The sequence below is a fragment of the Dama dama genome, chromosome 14 (genome assembly GCF_033118175.1).
Source record: "Dama dama isolate Ldn47 chromosome 14, ASM3311817v1, whole genome shotgun sequence".
Lineage (NCBI taxonomy): Eukaryota > Metazoa > Chordata > Mammalia > Artiodactyla > Cervidae > Dama > Dama dama.
This window is the reverse complement of record NC_083694.1, coordinates 5,666,454-5,689,357: the sequence shown is the minus strand read 5'-3', so window position 1 is coordinate 5,689,357 and position 22,904 is coordinate 5,666,454. Positions and strand designations below refer to the sequence as shown.

Genomic DNA, 22,904 nt, shown 5'->3' with positions numbered 1-22,904 from the left:
ATCCTAGAGAAAATGAGATTAAATTTTCCATTAATCAGGTGAGTGGATCTGATTAAACATTAAATTTTATAAATTTGATTCATCAAAATAAAACCATATATGATCTGTATCCTAATATTATAAATTAAAATCCACATTTATGACATTTATCCTCTGCAGATGACCACACTGTATAATTCAGAGGGAAAAGTAATCTTTTGAAGTAAGATTATTTTTATCTTTTGAAAGAAAGCTGTCTTTCTATTGAAGAAATCCTTCAATTCCCTATCTTCAACCAAGTAAACAAGAAAGCTTCAGCAAACTTTTCTCCTTTTATTTCTATTTGGAAGGAAAGAGACACACCCACATTTATATAAAACTCAACCCTACTCTTGTTTTGAGAATTGAATCCCCACCTACTTCCCAAGGAGCCATGTTCTCTGAATTTCACCCCCTCCCAAATATGTGTCTCCACATCACTTCCATCTACCTCCTTATCATCTTCCTGCTCAACACAGGAAACTTGGTGACTTCCTGATAATTCTTCCCACACTGATATTTGGCACCAAGCTTAGTATGAGGGGGATGTGATCATGAGAGTCAAAATTTAGCAGGGAAAACACAGTTTTAAAAGCAATTTCAATTACAGAAACAATTTCTTCTTTGAACCTTTCCTTCCCCTAACAAAACCTGGCTCTTCTCTGACATCTCTCCTTGCAATTCTGAAGGTTGCAACACTGAAAGAGTGCCTGTTTTAGAAGTGGGGAAATACCCTCAAGGTTCTCACTGCCTCTTTCAGAGCATTTTCCCTTCACCCCTTATGATATCCCAGCTCTGTGTCATTCATCTTCAGAGTCCATTACCCACTGTCTTTCACTGATTTCCTTGTACACCAACCCTGTGTTGTCCTACCTAGTTTTGTTTTTAATGGAAGTAAGTTGACTTACTATCTTATATTAGTTTCAGGTGTACAACAGAGTGAGTCAATGTTTTTATAGATTATACCCCATATAAGTTATTATAAAGTATTGACGATATTCCTTGTGCTATACATTATATCCTTATATCAAGTAGTCTGTACCTCTTAATTCCCTTCACCTATTTTGCCATTCTCCCCACTGCTAACCACTAGTTTCTTCTCTGTGAGTCTGTTCTGTTATCAGTTCAGTTCAGTTCAGTCGCTCAGTCGTGTCCGACTCTTTGCGACCCCATGGACCGCAGCATGCCAGGCCTCCCTGTCCATCACCAACTCCCGGAGTTTACTCAAACCCATGTCCAACGAGTCGGTGATGCCATTCAATCATCTCATCCTCTGTTGTTCCCTTCTCCTCCTGCCCCAATCCTTCCCAGCATTAGGGTCTTTTTAAATGAGTCAGTTCTTCACATCGGGTGACCAAAGTATTGGAGTTTCAGCTTCAGCATCTGTCCTTGCAATGAACACTCAGGACTGATCTCCTTTAGGATGGACTGGTTGGATTTTCTTGTGGTCCAACGGGCTCTCAGGAGTCTTCTCCAACACCACAGTTCAAAAGCATCACTTCTTTGGTGCTCAGCTTTCTTTTTAGTCCAGCTCTCACATCCATGCATGACCACTGGAAAAACCATAGCCTTGACTAGACAGACCTTTGTTGGCAAAGGAATGCCTCTGTTTTTTATTATGCTGTTTTGTTATACATTCTACTTATTTCTTTCTTTAACTTTTTCCTTTATATTGGAGTACAGTTGACTAACAATGTTGTGTTAGTTTCAAGTGGACAACAGGTGATTCAGTTATTGCCCTTTTGAATTATTTTCTTGTTTAGGCCATTACATAGTATGGAGCAAAGTTCCCTGCACCAAACAGTAGGTTATACATTTTAAATATGGCAATGTGTACACGTCAATCCCAAACTCCCTATCTTTCCCCAGCCCGGCCCTCTCCCCAGTAACTATGGTTAGTTCTCTAAGTCTCTGTGAGTCTGTTTCTGTTTTGTAAACAAGGTTATTTGTATCATATTTTTTTTAGATTCCACATATAAGCTATATCATACAATATTTCTCTTTTGTCTGGCTTACTTTACTCAATATGACAACCTTTAGGTCCATCCAGGTTGCTGCAAATGGCATTATTTCACTGTCTTTTCATGGCTGAGTAATATTCCATTGTATATATGTGCCACTTCTTTATCTCTTCTTCCATTGATGGCCACTTAGGTTGCTTCTACTTCTTGGCTGTAGTAAACAGTGCTGTAACATCAAGGTGCATGTGTCTTATCAAATCATGTTTTTCTCCAGATGTATGCCCAGTAATGGGGATGCTGGATCTAGTTTCAGTTTCTTAAGGAAACTCCACACTGTTTTCTATAGTGGCTGTACCAATTTACATTCCCACCAACAGTGTAGGAGGGGTCACTTCTCTCTACACTCATTTTTTGTTTGTGCATTTTTTTGATGATAGACATTTTGATTGGTGTTAGGTAATATCTCATTTTAGTTTTGATTTGTATTTCTCTAAAATTTAGTGATGTTGAACATCTTTTCATGTGGCTCTTGGCCATCTGTAGGTCTTCTCTGGAGAAATGTTTAGGTCTTCCACGCATTTTTGGATTGGGTTGTTTGTTTTGATAACATTAAACCTTATGAGCGGCTTGTAAATTTTGGAGACTAATCTCTAGTTGGTCACATCATTTACAAACATTTTCTCCCATTCTGAGGGTTGCCTTTTCATTTTGTTTATGGCTTCCTTTGCTGCGCAAAAGTTTTTGAGTTTAATTAGGTCTGCCTGCAATGTGGGAGACCTGGATTCGATGCCTGGGTTGGGAAGATCTCTTGGAGAAGGGAAAGGCTATCCACCCCAGTATTCTTGCCTGGAGAACTTCATGGACTGTATAGTCTGTGGGGTCACAGAGTCGGACACAACTGAGTGACTTTCACTTTCAGGTCTCATTTGTTTATGTTTATTTCCATTACTGTTATGCAGCAAAACTTTATGAGAGTTGTCTAGACCTAGTTTCCCTAAGTTATCTTCTGACATTTTATCATAAACCCCTCTGATCTGGCATTCCCCAACTTACCACTTCACTGAAAGAGCTCTTATTGAGATAAAGAGCAATCAGTTTTTTACTAAATTCAATGGCCAGTTTTCAATTATCATGCTATTTGGCCATTATAGGCATTAGATATGGCTCATCACTCCACCTTCTCCAACCACTGGATTCATTTGGATTCCAGGACAAGAAACTCAGCTCATTTCCCTTATCAGTAGCTCCTTCTTTGTTTCCTCTGCTGGTTTCTTCTCATTCCCTTGAGAGTTAATATTGACATGTTGCAAGATTCAGTCCTTTGTCTTCATTCCTTTTCTGCCCACAATCATTTTCTCAACGATCTTGTTCAGTCTCATGACTTTAAACATAATACATAAGCTCAGGAATCCAAAAATAACTTTTTCAGCATACACCTCTCTCCTGAACTCTAGACTCATTTCAGTTTTTTGATTTGTTTTCTAAATGAAGTTACTCAATTTACAATGTTGTGTTAATTTTTGCTGTGCAACAAAGTGACTCAGTTATACACATATTGTGCATGCTAAGTCATGTCTGACTCTTTGTGACCCCATAGACTGTAGTCCACCAGGCGCCTCTGTCCATGGGATTTTCCTGGCAAGAACACTAGAGTGGGTTGCCATTTCCTCCTCCATGGGATCTTTCTGACCCAGGAATCAAACCCAGGTCTCTGGCATTGGCAGGTGGATTTCTTACCCCTGAGCCACCAGGGAAGACTATACACATATAGATATTCTTTTTTGTCTTCTTTTCCATAATGGTTTATCACAAGATATTGAATATAGTTCCCTGTGCTATACAGTAGGGACTGAACTCTAGACTATTACATTGAATCTCTTATTTGACATTTTTCTCTCAATATTTAACAGAAATTAGAAATGCACTGCATTCCAAGCTGAATTCTATATCTCCAATGGTTCCCTCCAGACCTTTCTCATCTAAATGAATGACCATTCCCATTTTCCTGCTGCTTATACTAAAAACCTAACTCAATGAAACTATGAGCCATGTCTTGTAGGGCCACCCAAGATGGACAGGTCATAGTGGAGAGTTCTGACAAAATGTGGTCCACTGGAGAAGGGAATGGCAAACCACTTCAGTATTCTTGCCTTGAGAACCCCATGAACATTATGAAAATGCAAAAAGATATGACACTGAAAGATGAACTTCCCAGGTTGGTGCCCAAAATACTACTGGAGAAGAGTGGAGAAATAACTCCAGAAAGAATGAAGAGACGAAGCCAAAGAGAAAACAATGTCCAGTTGTGGATGTGACTGGTGATGGAAGTCAAGTCCCGTGCTATAAAGAGCAATATTGCATAGGAAATTGGAAGTTAGGTTCATGAATCAAGGGAAATTAGAAGTGGTCAAACAGGAGAGGGTAAGCATTTAGGAAGCAACATTTTAGGAATCAGTGAACTAAAATGGACTGGAATGGGTGAATTTAATTCATATAACCATTATATCTACTACTGTGGGCAAGAATTCCTTAGAAGATATGGAGGAGCCCTCATAGTCAATGAAAGAGTACAAAATGAAGCACTTGGATGCAATCTCAAAAAGAACATAACAATCTCTGTTTTTCTCCAAGGCAAACCATTCAATATCAGAGTACTCCAACTCTATGGCCCGACCAGTAATGATAATGAAACTGAAATTGAATGGTTCTATGAAGATTTATAAGACCTTCTAGAACTAACACCTACAAAAGATGTCCTTTTCATTATAGGGGATGAAAGTAGGAAGTAAGATGTCAAGAGATACTTGGACTAACAGGCAAATTTGGCCTTGGAATACAAAATGAAGCAGGGCGAAGGCTAATAGAGTTTTGCAAAGAGAACACACTGATCATAGCAAACACCCTCTTCCAACAACACAAGAGAAGACTCTACACACAGACACCACCCGATGGTCAACACCAAAATCAGATCAGACTGATTATATTCTCTGCAGCCAAAGATGGAGAAGCTCTGTACAGTCAGCAAAAACAAGACCGGGAGCTAACTGTGGCTCAGATCATAAACTCCTTATTGCCAAATTCAGACTTAAATTGAAGAAAGTAGGGAAAACCACTAGACCATTCAGGTATGACCTAAATCAAATCCCTTATGTTTATAGAGTGAAAGTGAGAAATAGATTCATGGGATTAGATTTGATAGACATAGTACCTGATGAACTATGGACAAAGGTTCATGACATTGTACCAGAGGCAGTGATCAAGATCAATGCCCAAGAAAAAGAAATGCAAAAAGGTAAAATGGTTGTCTGAGGAAGCCTTACAAAGAGCTGAGAAAAGAAGAAGGTGAAAGGCAAAGGAGAAAAAGAAAGATATACCCATCTGAATGCAGAGTTGCAAAGAATAGCAAGGAGAGATAAGAAAGTCTTACTCAGAAAATGAGAGATACAAGGGAATATTTCATACAAAGATGGGCACAATAAAGGAAAAAAATGGTATGGACCTAGCAGAAGCAGAAGATATTAAGAAGAGGTGATAAGAATACACAGAAGAACTAAACAAAAAAGATCTTCATGACCCAGATAACCATGCTGGTGTGATAACTCACCGAGAACCAAACATCCTGGAATGTGAAGACAAGTGGGCCTTAGGAAACAAAGTTTTTGGAGGTGATGAAATTCCAGTTGAGCTTTTCAAAAGCTAAAAGATGATGCTGTGAAAGTGCTGCACTCAGTATGCCAACAAATTTGGAAACTTAGCAGTGGCCACAGGACTGGTAAAGATCAGTTTTCATTCCAATCCCAAAGAAAAGCAATGCCAAAAAATGCTCAAACGACCACACAATTGCTCTCATCGCACACAATAGCAAAGTAATGCTTAAAATTCTCCAAGCCAGGCTTCAACATTACATGAGCCAGATGTTCAAGCTGGATTTAGAAAAGATAGAGAATCCAGAGATCAAATTGCCAACATCCGTTGGATCATCAAAAAAACTAGAGAGTTCCAGAGAAACATCTATTTCTGCTTTATTGACTATGCCAAAGCCTTTGACTGTGTGGATCACAATAAACTGTGCAAAATTCTTAAAGAGATTTGAATGCCAGACCACCTTACCTGCCTCCTGAGAAATCTGTAAGTAGGTCAAGAAGCAATAGTTAGAACCAGCCATGGAACAACAGACTGTTTCCAAATTGGGAAAGGAGTACGTCAAGGCTGTATATTGTCACGCTGCTTATTTAACTTATATGCAGAGTACATCATGTGAAATGCTGAACTGGATGAAGCACAAGCTGAAATCAAGGTTGCTGGGAGAAATATCAATAAACTCATACATGTTGATGATACCATCCTTATGGCAGAAAGTGAAGAGCAACTAGAGAGCCTCTTGCTGAAAGTGAAAGAGGAGAGTGAAAAGGCTGGATTAAAACTCAACATTCAAAAAATGAAGTTCATGGCATCCAGTTCCATCACTTCATGGCAAATAGATGGGGAAACAGTGGAAACAGTGACATACTTTATTTTTGGGGGCTCCAAAATCACTGCAGATGGTGACTGCAGCCATGAAATTAAAAGACGCTTGCTCCTTGGAAGAAAAACCATGACCAACCTAGACAGCATATTAAAAAGCAGAGACATTACTTTGCTGACAAAGTTCCATCTAGTCAAAGCTATGTTTTTTCCAGTAGTCATGTATGGATGTGAGAACTGGACTATAAGAAAAGCTAAATGCTGAAGAATCAATGTTTTTGAACTGTGGTGTTGGAGTTGACTCTTGAGAGTCCCTTGCACAGCAACGAGATCCAACCAGTCCATCCCATAGGAAATCAGTCCTGAATATTCATTGGAAGGACTGATGCTAAAGCTGAAACTCCAATATTTGACCACCTGATGGGAAGAACTGACTCACTGGAAAAGACCGTGATGCTGGGAAAGATTGAAGGCAGGAGGAGAAAGGGGTTAACAGAGGATGAGATGTATGGATGGCATCATATTCGATGAATATGAATTTGAGCAAGCTGTAGGAGTTGGTGATGACAGGGAAGCCTGCCGTGCTGTGGTCCATGAATATTGGATATGATTGAGTGACCTAAATGAACAGAACTGATACTAAGTTCCCTTGAGTTCTTCACACTTCTCTATTACAGTTCACTTCTAATTCAGGAGTAAATAATGGCACCCTACTTTCAAAGTATACCCATAATTTTTTCTCTCCTGCTACTTCCACTTGAAATTACACTGGATTCTTGACCCTAAGCATCTATAGTTAACACCAGCCACAGTGATTTTGTGATTATGCTGAAGATGAGTTCAGCATAGGTGAGACCATGCTGTTGCTCTGCTGAGAACCCTGTGATGACTCCCACTTCACTCTGAGTAGAAGCTACAACTCTTACATTGACTTAAAGAGCCCAGCATGATCTGGCCCCTTTTTACCTCTCTCCCCACCTCTCCTGCACTCTTACCATCAAATCACCATGTTTGTGTCACGAGGGTGCCTTTATTGATCCTGGAACACATCATCAGGTTCCTACCCCTCCTGTAGGGCCCTTGTACCAGCTATTATCTCTTCCAGGAATGCTTTTCCTTCAGACATTCACAGGCATAATACCCTTATTTTCTTCAAGTATCTTCTCAAATGCCACCTTTTCAATGAGGCCTACAAGCCACCTAAAAATTCAATTGTTCTAGAATTCATACACGCTTTTTGTTAGCTGTTTTCTTCTCACTTTTATCTTACTACTTATCACCTTCTAATCTACTAAGTATTTTACTGATTTTGATATGCACTGTTTATGGCCAGACTTCCCCATGATAAAATGTTAACTCTGGAAGCAAGGAGCTTCCATTTGTTCTCTAATTAATCACAAATACTTCTTCTTAATTTGGAGTATAACTGCTTTTCCATGTATGTTAGTTTCTGCTGCACAAAGAAGTGAATCAGCTACATGTATACGTATATCCCCTCCCTCCTGAGTCACACTCCCTCCCCATCCCCAGCCGTCTAGGTCACCACTGAGCACCGAGCTAAGCCCCCTGCATTATACAGCAGCTTCACACTGGCTATCTATTTTATATATCATAGTGTATATATGTCAAAGCTACTCTGTCCATTTGTCCCACCCTCCCATCACAAATACTTGTGAGAGTCCCTGGCATGGACTAGGTACTCAACAAGTAATTCTTAAACATGTGAAACCAACAAGTAAAACTCCTATAGAAGAGAAAATATGTTATATCAGTGACAATCTGAGTTATCTAACAAAGTCCAAGCAGGGCCATGGAATATGTCTCAGAGGGAGTGATATTAAGACTGAGATGCAAATGATTAGAGGTAGTTACATAAGCAGAGTTGGGGGCTGGGGAGTAGATCTTCTCAGAGGAAACAGTGCAACAAGGCCCGTCGGTAAAAAAAACCATTAGGAAAGACTGAAATGAATTAATATGATTGGGGCTAAGGAGAGCAATTGAAGGGATGATGAAAAAATATTAATGAAGACTGAAAGAAATTTACCATGATTGGGACTTAGGATAGCAACCGAAGGAATGGTAAAATGTAGGACTAAAAATATAAGAAGGAATTATTTAAAAAAAAAAAGATACTTAAACATGATCATGTAATTTATCTTCTAAACAAGGATATTCCTAAGAATCAAAGTGGATTTCTCTTCATAATGACACCAGGACAATGTATATAATCTGGTACTGTCCTGGGAAAACAAGGACTGCTTCAAGTAAAAAGAGAGAGAGAGAGAGATTTTGGTTATCAATTGTAAACCATTTTATAGTATAAAATTTAGACTTTTTTCCCAATGGCTAGTAGGAAGAAATTAAAAATTAATTAATGCAGGAGCGTGATTATAACATAATGTAAAAACTGCTACTCTGGTAGCAAGGTGGAGAGGAGTGCAGGGCAGCAAGGCTGGAGGCGTGGAGAAGAGACTGGGGGGGATTCTGCAGTGGAAGGGCAGGACGATGGAGACCCAGCCCCACCAAACTGAGCGTGGACATGGCAAGGGACAACTTTAGAGGCCACTTGGTTAAACTTAGTGGAATTCAGTGAAATACAAAGTATAAGAAGAGAAGAATAGTGAAACGTTAGAATTCTGTCATTACAAATAAAAGGATGATGGTATCACATTTTTTAGCAAAAAAAAAAAAAAAAAGAAAAAACAAAGGAGGAAGTTGTTTTGAATGAATATAGAAAGATTAGCTCAATTTGAATATACCACATTGGTTTTTCCCATGCTTGCTTGATTTTTCCATATAGCCCGTGGACAGTTGAATATGTTGCTGTGAAAAGAGATTTAAGGTCATGATTTAGGTAAGGGGATCATCAATCTATGGAGAAGAATTGAATCTTTGAGAGCAGACGCAACAATTTAGGGAAAATGAATGTGCAGGGTGCAGAGGAAAGAGCACTAGAGCATTTTAAGAAGAACATGGTCAATATTGTCATAGGCTGTGATGATCCCACTGGATTTAGAGTAGAGCAGTGGCCTTGCCAGAGCAGTTTCAGTGATATACTGGGTGCAGATTTCAGACCTAACTGGTACAGACATGAGGGGATGGTAAGATTTCAAGCCAGCAACTGAAGACAACACTTGGAATTTATCTATGAAGATGTCAAGGCATGAGGTCCAGAAGTGTGTGTGTGTGTGTGTGTGTGTAGATAGAGACATGAAGAGAGTCAGAGAGAGAGAGAAGCAGGGAGGAAGAATGAATTGGTGATTAAAAAAAAAAAAAAAAGAATCCGAGTAATGAGGATTAATAAAAAAGTGAAGTCCCTAAGAGGGAAATGGAGAATGGCTTGTTGAATAAGTGAAGGTATTTATATTAAAATATTATAAGCTAAAAAAAGGGACAGATTTTCCTTGTGACAGAAACTCAGTGCATGTAGGTTTGTATGTGGTTTGGTGACAAAATTTAATGGAAGTTCTTATTTGTCTGAATCTTTTTTAAAAAAAATTTCTGTGTCACAGAAGCCAACTTCAGTAAGAATTAGATAAAAGATTGGGGAGTTTTGGGAAACAGAGAGAGAATCTGAAAGAGCCATTATTAATAACTGAATGTAGAACTTACAAAGAAAGACAGAAGTGTCTGGTGTTTATATTCTAATCATATATATGAAACTGTTGTTAGAAGTTTTGAACTATTTTAATTTCTTACCAGTTTAACAGATTGGAAATTTTGTTCTGTATATTTAGTTATTTAGTTACACCGAGTTTGTAAGACACACAAGTATATTTTAAATTTGACTTTGGAAAATTGAGAAAAATAAATATAGTTGTTATTCTTTTTAAAGAAGGAAATTAATTATATTTTCAAATTTATTTATACTTACCCATGCTGGCAATTATGCTATGTACAGGCAATCTAGACGGTCCATGATAAAATGACCTTGGTACATTGCTTTTTTTCTGATGGTCATGGTTTTTAAATGCTGAATTCTCTTCTTTGGTAATATTAATATAAAAACATGTATCTGTGGCATTCATAATATATCGAGGACCTGGATTCAGCAAAATGTTTTTATTATCTTCCCTCCTAATACCAATCAAGCAGACACCAAACCTTAATTTAAAAAAGAAAATAAAGGAATTTAAGTTTAAAGTTCAGCAAAGGTCTTAGTTTTTTAAGCTTGAATATTAAGAAAATAAGTAAACTATTAAAAGGCAAAGGGAAATTAAAACCTCAAATAGGAAGATTTTAAAGCTTGAAAAGATCTTATAGGTTCAAAGTTCTTGTTTTTATAGAAGAAAACAAACCAAAAAAATCAATATCTTTAGTGTGTTGTGAAATCAATTTGGATACTTAAGACTATGTGTGTGTGTGTGTGTATATATATATATATATATATATATATATATATATATATATAAAAGAATAGAATAAAAGATAAAAGAAAACATCAAAGTAAATATCATTTAGTAAGGGCAATTTTTTTTTCAGGCGGGTAAATTTTGTATGTATACTGGGTCTTACCATCAAATGTATATCTTAATTTGGCCCAAAAAATAAAACAGCATTTTAATTAACACTTTAAAATTTAAATCTATACAAAAGATTCATTTTCTTGTGAATTTCTACAGCACTACAATGTTTTTAAAGAAAATTGAAAAGATGCTAATCTGATCACAGGACCACAGTCATGTCTAACTCAGTGAAACTAAGCCACGCTGTGTGGGGCCACCCAAGATGGTTGGGTCATGGTGGAGAGGTCTGACAAAATGTGGTCTACTGGAGAAGGGAATGGCAAAACACTTCAGTATTCTTGCCTTGAGAACCCCATGAACAGTATGAGAAGGCATAATGATAGGATACTGAAAGAGGAACTCTCCAGGTCGATAGGTGCCCCATATGCTACTGGAGATCAGAGGAGAAAAAACTTCAGAAAGAATGAAGCGATGGAGCCAAAGCAAAAACAATGCCCAGTTGCGGATGTGACTGGTGATAGAAGCAAGGTCCGATGCTGTAAAGAGCAACATTGCATAGGAACCTGGAATGTTAGGTCCATGAATCAAGGCAAATTGGAAGTGGTCAGACAGGAGATGGCAAGAGTGGATGTCGACATTCTAGGAATCAGTGAACTAAGATGGACTGGAATGGGTGAATTTAACTCAGATGACCATTAAATCTACTACTGTGGGCAGGAATCCCTTAGAAGAAATGGAGTAGCCATCATGGTCAACAAAAGAGTCCGAAATGCAGTACTTGGATGCAATCTTAAAAACGACAGAGTGATCTCTGTTTGTTTCAAAGGCAAACCATTCAATATCATGGTAATCCAAGCCTATGGCCAACCAGTAACGCTGAGGAAACTGAAGTTGAACGGTTCTATGAAGACCTACAAGACCTTTTAGAACTCACACCCAAAAAAGATGTCCTTTTCATTATAGGGGACTGGAATGCAAATATAGGAAGTCAAGAAACACCTGGAGTAACAGGCAAATTTCACCTTGTAGTAAGGAATGAAGCAGGGAAAAGGCTAATAGAGTTTGGCCAAGAGAATGCACTGGTCATAGCAAACACCCTCTGCCAACAACACAAGAGAAGACTCTACACATGGACATCACCAGATGGTCAACACTGAAATCAGACTGAATATATTCTTTGCAGCCCAAGATGGAGAAGCTCTATACAGTCAGCAAAAACAAGACCAGGAGTTGACTGTGGCTCTGATCATGAACTCCTTATTGCCAAATTCAGACTTAAACTGAAGAAAGTAGGGAAAACCACTAGACCATTCAGGTATGACCTAAATCAAATCCCTTATGACTATACAGTGGAAGTGAGAAATAGATTTAAGGGACTAAATCTGATAGACAGAGAGCCTGATGAACTATGGACAGAGGTTCGTGACATTGTACAGGAGGCAGGGATCAAGACCATCCCAGGGAAAAGAAATGCAAAAAGGAAAAATGGTTGTCTGAGGAGGCCTGACAAATAGCTATGAAAAGAAGGGAAGCAAAAAGCAAAGGAGAAAAGGAAAGATATTCCCATTTGAATGCAGAGTTCCAAAGAATAGCCAGGAGAGATAAGAAAGCCTTCCTCAGCGATCAATGCAAAGAAATAGACGAAAACAACAGAATGGGAAAGACTAGAGATCTCTTCAAGATAATTAGAGATATCAAGGGAACATTTCAGGCAAAGATGGGTTTGATAAAGGACAGAAATGGTATGGACCTAACAGAAGGAGAGGATATTAAGAAGAGGCGGCAAGAATACACAGAAAAACTGTACAAAAAAGGTCTTCACGACTCAGATAATCAGGATGGTGTGTTCACTGAGCTAGAGCCAGACATCCTGGAATGTGAAGTCAGGTGGGCCTTAGAAAGCATCACTATGAACAAAGCTAGTGGATGTGATGGAATTCCAGTTGAACTATTTCAAATCCTAAAAGATGATGCTATGAAAGTGCTGCACTCAATATGCCAGCAAATTTGGAAAACTCAGCAGTGGCCAAAGGACTGGAAAAGGTCCGTTTTCATTCCAATCCCTAAGAAAGGCAATCCCCAAAAATGCTCAAACTACCACACAATTGCACTCATCTCACACGCTAGTGAAGTAATGCTCAAAATTCTCCAAGCCAGGCTTCAGCAATAGGTGAACGAGAACTTCCAGATGTTCAAGCTGATTTAGAAAAGTCAGAGGAACCAGAGATCAAATTGCCAATATACACTGGATCATTGAAAAAGCAACAGAGTTCCAGAAAAAACATCTATTTATGCTTTATTGACTATGCCAAAGCCTGACCTGCCTCTTCAGAAACCTGTATGCAGGTCAGGAAGCAACAGTTAGAACTGGACTATGAACAACAGACTAGTTCCAAATAGGAAAAGGAGTGTGTCAAGGCTGTATATTGTCACCCTGCTTATTTAACTTATATGCAGAGTACATCATGAGAAACGCTGGGCTGGAAGAAGAACAAGCTGGAATCAAGATTGCCGGGAGAAATATAGATAACCTCAGGTATGCAGATGACACCACCCTTATGGCAGAGAGTGAAGAGGAACTAAAAAGCCTCTTGATGAAAGTGAAAGAGGAGAGAGAAAAAGTTGGCTTAAAGCTTAACATTCAGAAAACTAAGATCATGGCATCTGGTCCCATCACCTCGTGTGAAATAGATAGGGAGACAGTGGAAACAGTGTCAGACTTCATGTTTTGGGGCTCCAAAATCACTGCAGATGGTGACTGCAGCCATGAAATTAAAAGACGCTTACTCCGTGGAAGGAAAGTTATGACCAACCTAGATAGCATATTAAAAAGTAGAGACATTACTTTGCCAACAGAGGTCCATCTGGTCAAGGCTATGGTTTTTCCCCTGGTCATGTATGGATGTGAGAGTTGGACTGTGAAGAAAGCTGAGCACCGAAAAATTGATGCTTTTGAACTGTGGTGTTGGACAAGACTCTTGAGAGTCTCTTGGACTGCAAGGTAATCCAACCAGTCCATCCTAAAGGAGTTCAGTCCTGGGTGTTCATTGGAAGGACTGATGCTGAAGCTAAAACTCCAATACTTTGGCCACCTCATGCGAATAATTGACTCATTGGAAAAGACCCTGATGCTGAGAGGGATTGGGGGCAGGAGGAGAAGGGGACAACAGAGGATGAGATGGCTGGATGGCATCACCGACTCGATGGACATGAGTTTGAGTAAACTACAGGAGTTTGTGATGGATAGGGAGGCCTGGCGTGCTGTGATTCATGGGGTCGCAAAGATTCAGACACGACTGAGTGACTGAACTGACTGACTGAACTGAAAGTCAATACTGGGCTTCCATGGTGTCTCAGACAGTAAAGAATCTGCCTGCAATACAGGAGACCTGGGTTTGATCCCTGGATCAGGAAGATCCCCTGGAGAAGGGAATGGCAACCTGCTCCAGAATTCTTGCCTAGAGGATTCCATGGAGAGATGAGCCTGTTGGGCTATAGTCCATGGGGTTGCAAAGAGTTGGACATGACTGAGTGAATAATGCTTTCACTTTCAAAGTCAATATTCCTACTAAATTATACTTTATACCCAAGAATCTTAACTTGTAGAGACCAAACAAAAGGTGAGAATTTAAATGTCTCAATAATTATGATGATAATTCAAAAACACTCCCAATACATGAGCACCAATATGGGTTACATTATGGAAAACTGGATGTAAATTAATATTTTAATTCCATTCTGAGATGGAAACATACTTTTTGTGCGCATGGAAAGAAGCATATGTGAAGCTCTTTCCTTCATATTCAGCAAAAAACGTGCTTTCTTCCAGAACGATGTGGTACACTTCATTCCCAGAGCATCTGCCGTACACCTTCTGCCACTGTTCTGGCGACTGCTGGCCTTCTCTGCAACAAAAGCACACACACATACACACGCACAGAGACAAACAGTGAATGTGGCTCAAAGCACAGCCGCTGTCCTACGAAATCCAGTTTCCCAACTGCAGGGAGGAACAAGCACAGTTCAAAGAAGCATCTGTGTGGTGCTCGAAGTGATGACGTGATCACCAAACATTTGCAAAGAGACACCTACAAGAATTTCGAAACTACGCTTGATAAATGGCAGATTCGTTAAAAGAATTTCACAATCCAATTAATAAAAGCATTTATTGTGATCAGGAACCAGTGAGCTGTAGCAATTGAATTTTAGACTTTGTTTATGTATATCATGTCATGCACAGCCTTTATATAATCCTTGTCTTATAGTCTCAATAATAGAGCCCACTTCATCCCATTTAGAATACCTGCTTGGTCCCTGTATGTTTTTGACTTTGCTTTGTATTTAAAATTATAAATATATATATATATATACATCTCAATTTATCAGTTTGATTTCATAAATATATATATATATATATATATATACTCTTTATTTCTGTCCAAATCAGAACAGTGACATTCTCCCAATTTTGTAGAAGTTAGCAAAAGATATGTTTTGTGATAAAAGAATTTCTGAAAGAGATTTCCAAAAGTACTTTTTAAAAAGAAGATAAGTTTATCACAGAAAATGTAGTTTCTTTTTTTTTCCTCCCTAGAATAGTCTGCTCAGTGGCTTTAGAAATGTATAAAAAATTCAACTTATGCAAAATTTATTGTGAAGATACACGAATGATTTCCCATTTTGTACAATAAACTCCACTTGGTGAATAAAGTTTATGAACTGTGTTAAGTACAAGAAATACACATTCTAGAATAAATGAGATACATTTATAAAAATCAAAAATATTTCACCATAATCACTATAGTTTCTGCACCGATTAAAGTCATATCTATCGTAGTTTTAACTGAGCTTTGTTTGAAGGGTTATTGGGAGATAAAACATTTTTAAACATTTTCAAAGTTTCAATAAATTAAAAAAAAAAAAAGTACATTTTCCAGGTATGTTTCATTTGCACTTCATTCCTTCTTGAAAGTGCAAGTGAAAGTCGCTCAGTCCTGTCCAACTCTTTGTGACCCTATGGACTGTGGAATTCTCTAGGCCAGAATACTGGAGTGGGTTGCCATTCCCTTCTCCAGGGGATCTTCCCAACCCAGGGATTGAATCCAGGTCTCCAACACTGCAGGCAGTCTTTACCAATGAGCCACAAGGGAAGCCCAAGAATAGTGGAATGGGTAGCCTATCCCTTCTCCAGCAGATCTTCCCAACCCAGGAATCAAACTGGGGTCTCCTGCATGGCTGGTGGATTCTTTCCCAACTGAGCTATCAGAGAAGCTTAAGACTTAAGACCCTGGGCTTTGGAGTCTGACTGCCTGATCTGAACCCTAACTCTGCAATCTTGGGTGTTATTTAACTTCTCTATGATACTTTACTTCCATAACAAAGCATTATCCGTGTTACTGGGTTGAATTAAATGAGATAGTACAAATAAATCATTTAGCAGATTTTGGGAGCGTAGTAATCTTCAGGAAATGTTAGTTTACATTATTATTTTGCTGGTATATCTTTTTCATTGCTGAGTTTTTGGAGCCACTTTCAACATTCCTAGTCAACAATATGAACAATATTACTTTTAAAATTTTACCCTTTTTTTCTATAATATTAATATATATTTGGAAATAGGAAAGCATAAAACAAAACGCATTTGACAATGGAATACATATGGCTACATACTGTTTCCTAAGAATGACTGTTCTTGGTGGAGAACACCTTTCCTTTGACAAATAAAAACAAAGCTATCTTTGATATGTACCATACTGCTGTTTGGCATGATAGCACTTGGCAAAGACAGAATCCATTTAAAGGGCTGAAAACAGGAGAGAAGGTGCCCGTAATTCATCAGGGTTTGTCTGGCACTGAAAGGCGCATAGGGTCAAATAATAGTCTCATAAGGGCACTAAGAGCTGTTCAAGCAAATCACAAATCTAATTGCAGCGGCTGAAATGGAAATGCAATGTGGTAACTTGGAAGGAAACAGAAAAGGAGGGATTTGGACAAGGATGACTGTAATGAATTTCCTTAAATCACTTGCTTGTCTTCATTCTATTTCATAACGGCACCTTTTTACCAAATGTTTTTTAATGAGTCTCTAAGTTCAGCTAATTGTAAATATAGAGAATTTTTTCCTTTTAACTTCATGTTAATTGCTTTAGAAATGTTGGAACTTAGCCACCCCATCTTCTACTGATGGGTATGTCTGGGTCTCACTTATTAATTCCTACATGAAATATTTATTGAGCACTTGGGATGTGCCAAGAAAAGTTCTAGATTTCAAGGCTAAGGCAGTTGACAAAAGGGCAGAAATGCTTTCTTTCTTGAAGCCTCTAGTGGAGGAAAACTGGCAATGAAGCAAATTATGTGTTGGAAGTGGTAAGTGGTAGGGAGAAAAAAGAGAGGGAAATTTTCAGGGGTGGGTTGGAAAATAAATGCATAATTGAAGTCCTCCCTGAGAGAATGACATTTAAGTGAAAATCCTGAGAAGAGGGAGAGAGGTAACGATAGCAGAGAAGACTGTTTCAGGCAGAAGCAACAGCAAGCGCTTCCCTGGGGCTGAGAAAAAGCAGGGTATCCAGTTCGGCTGGGCTGAGGGAGGAGGAGGAAATGAGGCTAGAGGAATAACTGGCAGGGAAACACGTCACACGGGGATTTCTAAAATCTTGCGATCATGTTGGGCTTTATTGGGAAAATTTGTAAAGATTCTGATTTATATTTTGCAAAAAAAAATCCCTCTGGTCATTGTTCTGAGAACAGACTGAAGCAGTGACAATGATCAGTGAGGACTTTATCACGATGATCCAGCCAGAAGGTGATGGCTTTGGACCAGGGGAGTTTCTGGGCATGTTCTGAAGGTGGACCTGGGTGTATTTGCTGATGGAAAAGAAAAATAGGAATAAACACCTTAAGGACCGAATGGCCATCAGAAATACAAAAATTAAATGATTGAATGAGTGAATAAATAAATAAATTCCATACAGCTAAAAGTGAAAATGCAAGAACTAATGCTTAGTGAGCATCATGGGGAAATAGCAAATATAAAATTTTCGAAGAATTAAATAGCTTAGGTAGGGTATTTAGTGAACTAGGTCCTAGGGAGAAGATAGGTAAATCAGAGATCATATATGTGGGCTTCAAAAACATTTGAAATAAAAAACATTTGGAATGCTAGGTTCATGGATGCTCATGATAATATTCTTATGTTTTTGAGTGTCTGAAACAAATTTTAAAAATGAAATGCATGTTCACAAAAATAAAGAAACAAACCAAAACTAGTAGTGAGGATTTTAAGTTTTTGTTGATATAATTTTTCACTGCTATCTTTCAAAACAGCAGTATAGGGTATATTATATACCCCCCTCTTTACCAATATTTTGAGAGTAACATTTTATTTAGGCAGAAACTAAAATTTTCCCTTCATACTATGATGAGTGTATCAACATTTTTCCAAATGGCTACCCAGTTATTCAATGTATTGAATAGTCCATTTTTTTCACCCACTGATTTAAAATAACTCTGTTATCAAACACCAAATTCCTAGGTGCCTATGGGCCTCTATCTCAACTTTCTAGTCTGTCATGTTGATTTATCTTTGTCCATTCCCTAACACTACACTATATCAACTATTTTAGGTACAAAATTGTTCTAAAATACATCAGGGTAATCCCTCTCTTTATTGTTCTCCTTCAAAATTTTTCTTGCTATTTTGGTTTCTTTATTTTTCCAAATGAACTTAAAATCAGCTTGATTACTTGAAAAAGAGTACTGTTGATATGATTATTGGAATGATTAATAAATCTGGGTGAAACTGACATCTTTGTGATACTGACATAACTTCATTTGTATGCTTATTACTTATCTCTTTCTGCCACCATCTCTCACTCAGCATGAAGCAGAATGTAAACACTATAACTTCTCAGACCACTGTCTATCTTGTTTTCTGTGGGATCTCCAGTAACCAGAGCATTTTACAGAGTACAGTGAAGTGAGTTCAAAACATATTTGTTTAATACCAGAATTTGATTCTTCTGACAACCTTTAAGATGCACGATAGCATTATGCCCATCACATAGATAAAGGAACTGAGGATCAGTGGTTTCAAGTCTTTGGTCTTGCCAGCATGAATGAAAGAGTCTGTGACAAACACTGCCCTTTATTCAGAAGCTTCAGTTCTGAATATTCCAATATTCAGTGTGAATGTGCAGCTGTTCTATTTCTTTTCTTTGGGCTACTAGAATTTGAGAGCCAAATTTTACTCTAACCTTTATTAATAATAAAGGGCATTTCATAGCCTATATATTTGTTTAAAAAACAAAGCATAAACCTCTTGTTTTCCACTTGTCATTCTATCCTTATTTTCTTTCATCTTTTCCTATTTCATGTATCTGGACAGACTTAATTCAAGATTATTTTTTAATGAGACAAAAACAGTCATATAGCTGAGTAAATAATCTATTTCCATTTTACACAAGAGAATTCTACCACTTAAACAACTCTTGAATGCACCACTTACCCTTTTCTCCATCATCAACTCTCACACTCTTAAAATAGTCCCACCCCATTTCCTTGCCTTTTATATGGATTGGTGCTACAATAAGAGTGAATTTCAAAATCTCAAGTCACTTCAGGTCACTTTCCTGTTAAAAATAATTAGTTTCCTCCTCCCATTTGAAAAAGGTAAACTTTCTTACCATCACTACCAATCCCTCCTGACCTATACCATGCCCGTCTTCCAAATTTCATCTGTCATTTCTGTCTTCTTCCTCTTGGGTGCTCCAGCAGACTTTAGTTTCCCCTGATTAAGAAACTCTCTTATCCAGGTCTTCTAGCCTGTTCCTTCTTCTGCCTATGCCCTCCTCATTCTTGGACCCACAGTTCAGTCATTACTTTTTCAGCCATGCAGTGGCAGACTTCATGATAGTATAACATTAAATTATATTAACTAATCCTTAATGTCTTGCTTCCTTGTGAAATAGGCTCCATGGGACAAAGGATCATCTCTTGTTTACTATGCTATCTCTGAGACAAGACGTCTGGTCTGACAGAGTAATTCTTAATAAATGTTTTGTTAAATGAACAGAGTACAAGCTAACAGTGTTCTTCATGCTCAATTACTAAATCTTCTGCTTTTCTAATTATATAATTCCTTTCTTCTTCACCAAAATCATTTTTTAGGTCTTATCCATTACTTTCCCTAAGATGAATTTGCTATTAGAATGAGGGGGAAAAGCCTTTACTGAGTTTCACAGTCATAAATGGACATGGAATGGACTTAACCCCAGCAGCAGTAAAAAACACGGAAGACACTAAGGGCAAAAAGCAAAGAATGAAAAGCTTCATGAAAATTATGAAAAGCCACTTAAGAAAGATTTACTCTGTGTTTACATGAATTGAAGGACCATTTAGGGAAGACAGCCTGCTTCTGCATTTACTTACTGTTAGCCTCAAAGTAGACTCCAGCATGTAAAATACTATAGCCTGTAGTTTATATCTCTGACCCTTGACAGGCTGCTTTACCATACTGACTGGTAATGCAATAGTAATTGCATTATATAGTAACTACTATATAGTAACTGACTGGTAATTAAATAGTAATAAATTCTTCCTAGGCAGGTTTATGTCTACCTTAATTTTCAAAATAATGCCAGCTCCGGTTCTTAGTAAAGGTGTTAGTAGAAAAAAGAAGGAAATAAAAGAACATAAAAAGAAAATATTCTACTAAGAAAATGGAGGAAACACAGAATAAAAGCTTATGCTCAATGCTTGAAAAAATCTCTATTTTCCCTGAACAAAGGGTCCTGCTGTAAAATTTATAAATCTAATACCATAGTCATGAGAGCCTTAGATAAGCTTCAGTGCATATCCTAGAACCAAAGGAGGCTTATGCCTGCTCCTTTCTGCATGTTTAAACCCTAAACAAAGGTCTTATATAATATATATATGCATATATATAGATATAGATATATATTTGGAAAAAGAAAGAAGAAGTGTAAGGAGAGGTGATAGAGAACTGTTTATGGGAAAACAAACAAAAACGTCTGGTGAAGTAAATTGCAACTTTCATGTCAAAATTTTCAAGACCCTGTAGCCTTCACCTCAGCTCTTTCAAATCTCCAATTCCTGCCCAGTAATAATAATGAACTGGGCAGCTCCCACTTCTTTCAAATCCTGTACAATGATTAGAAAGCTCAGTCGCATCTGATTTGAAAGTCCAATCTTCCCAGCTGAGGCTAATTCTCCCTGGAATGCTGCTGCTCTGAAGTGACTCACACTGGTCATCAAAGGCATCTCTTAGAGTCATGTGAACATGTTTGTGGGGTGTGGAGGGGTGGACCTCTGTGTACCATCCCTGGGAAGGAAAAAATTCCTGTCCACTCTGTCTTACCTACTTCCCAGACAGACGTCCCACATACCTCACAGCCTTTGACTTCTTGGGTTTCCTCACCTCATAGCAGCACCCTTAGCCAGGGTACCACAGAAAGAACACAGATCTTTTCAAGTCATCAGCTCTGATGCTGGAGACCCATGCATGGGAGTGAAGGTTCTGCCATCTCTCTGTCTTTGATTCTTTTTTCCTCATGTTCAAATAATCAGAACTACATACACCCATGTCCAACTGGGGAATGACATAGTGGTCCCTGCTTTCTGCAGACACACCTTATTCTCCACGAGTATTAATTAGGTCATTTCATGAACTTCATTTCATGAGGCTAGTGAAAGTGAAAGTGTTAGTCATTCAGTTGTGTCCAACTCTTTGCCACTCCCAGGCAAGCATACTGGACTGGGTTGCCATTCCCTTCCCCAGGGGATCATCCTGACCCAGGGATTGCAATTTGAACCCAGGTCTCCTGCACTGAAGGCAGATTATTTACCATCTGCACAACCAGGGTGGGTGCAAGCACACTGGGCTGCTCTACTGGCCTTCTCTGATCTTTTCTTTCTATGGAAGGGTGGGGAGACTAGAAAATGGGATACTTGACTCTTTTTCCTCCTTGGTTTTAGGTTGTGGTCACCAACCTTGGGAGAAGATGAAAAGCCCCTCTCACGACCATAAAAGGCCAAAAGTGGGTGGTGACCCAATTCCTGGAAGCCACACCCCTTCCCCAAAATAGTTGGAATAATCCTCCCACTCACTGGCATATGAAATTACCCAGCCTATAAAACTAACCACCCAATATTTTAGGTCTCTCTCTGAGATGGACCATATTCTGTCTATGGAATGTGTATCCTACATAAACCTGCTTTCACTTAAAAAAAATAAAATAAAAATTTGAAATAAGTTATGTGTTTTAATCTGCTTTTTGTTCCCCAGTTAGAAATATCACTTGCTCCAGTTAATTTTTCAGTGGTGCATAAATTAAAGTTGACGAATGATTTTGCTTTTCTTTCAAATGCAAAGTGCACATCCCTGGTTAATCCATGATTACACTTTCAAGGTAAGTGAAAGTGAAAATGAAAGTCGCTCAGTCACATCCAGCTCTTTGCTGACCCCATGGACTACACTGTCCAGGGAATTGTCCAGGCCAAAATACTGGAGCAGGTAGCCTTTCCCTTCTCCATGGGATCTTCCCAACCTAGGGATCAAACCCAGGTCTCCCACATTGCAGGCAGATTCTTTACCAGCTGAGTCACAAGGGAAGCCCAAGAATACTGGAGTGGGTAGCCTATCCCTTCTCCAGTGGATCTCTCCAACCCAGGAATCAAACTGGGGTCCCCTGCATTGCAGGCGGATTCTTTACCAACTGAGCTATCAGGGATGGGTATTTATTGCCAGAGAATAAATTCACTCACACACCGTCTCCTGCCTTGCAACAAAGCCAACCCACTGGAACAGGATCATCAAACTGTAAGTGCTTGGGTCTGCAACTGGAGGAATGTGCTTCCTAGGCCACTGAATGCAGTAAAAGAATCTGATATGGTTTTGATCTTCAAAGTTTCCCCACATCAACTTTTCCCAAAAGGAGAAAATAAGAATCTAACTGGAATTTCCTGTTCCAGATGCAAT

The 22,904-nt window shown here is 38.5% G+C and overlaps 1 protein-coding gene across 4 annotated transcripts in view; it reads right to left on the bottom strand.

The window, feature by feature from the left end:
- Positions 1 to 22,904, bottom strand: part of KCNT2 (potassium sodium-activated channel subfamily T member 2) — a 420,730-nt gene that overhangs the window by 110,343 nt on the left and 287,483 nt on the right. For all 4 annotated transcript variants that reach the window (XM_061160003.1, XM_061160005.1, XM_061160004.1 and 1 more), the window contains exons 15-16: positions 14,665 to 14,814; positions 10,318 to 10,547 (exon numbers count right to left, since the gene is read on the bottom strand). In XM_061160003.1, coding sequence (XP_061015986.1) covers positions 10,318 to 10,547; positions 14,665 to 14,814 — 380 coding nt within the window. The remainder of the gene's footprint in view (positions 1 to 10,317; positions 10,548 to 14,664; positions 14,815 to 22,904) is intronic.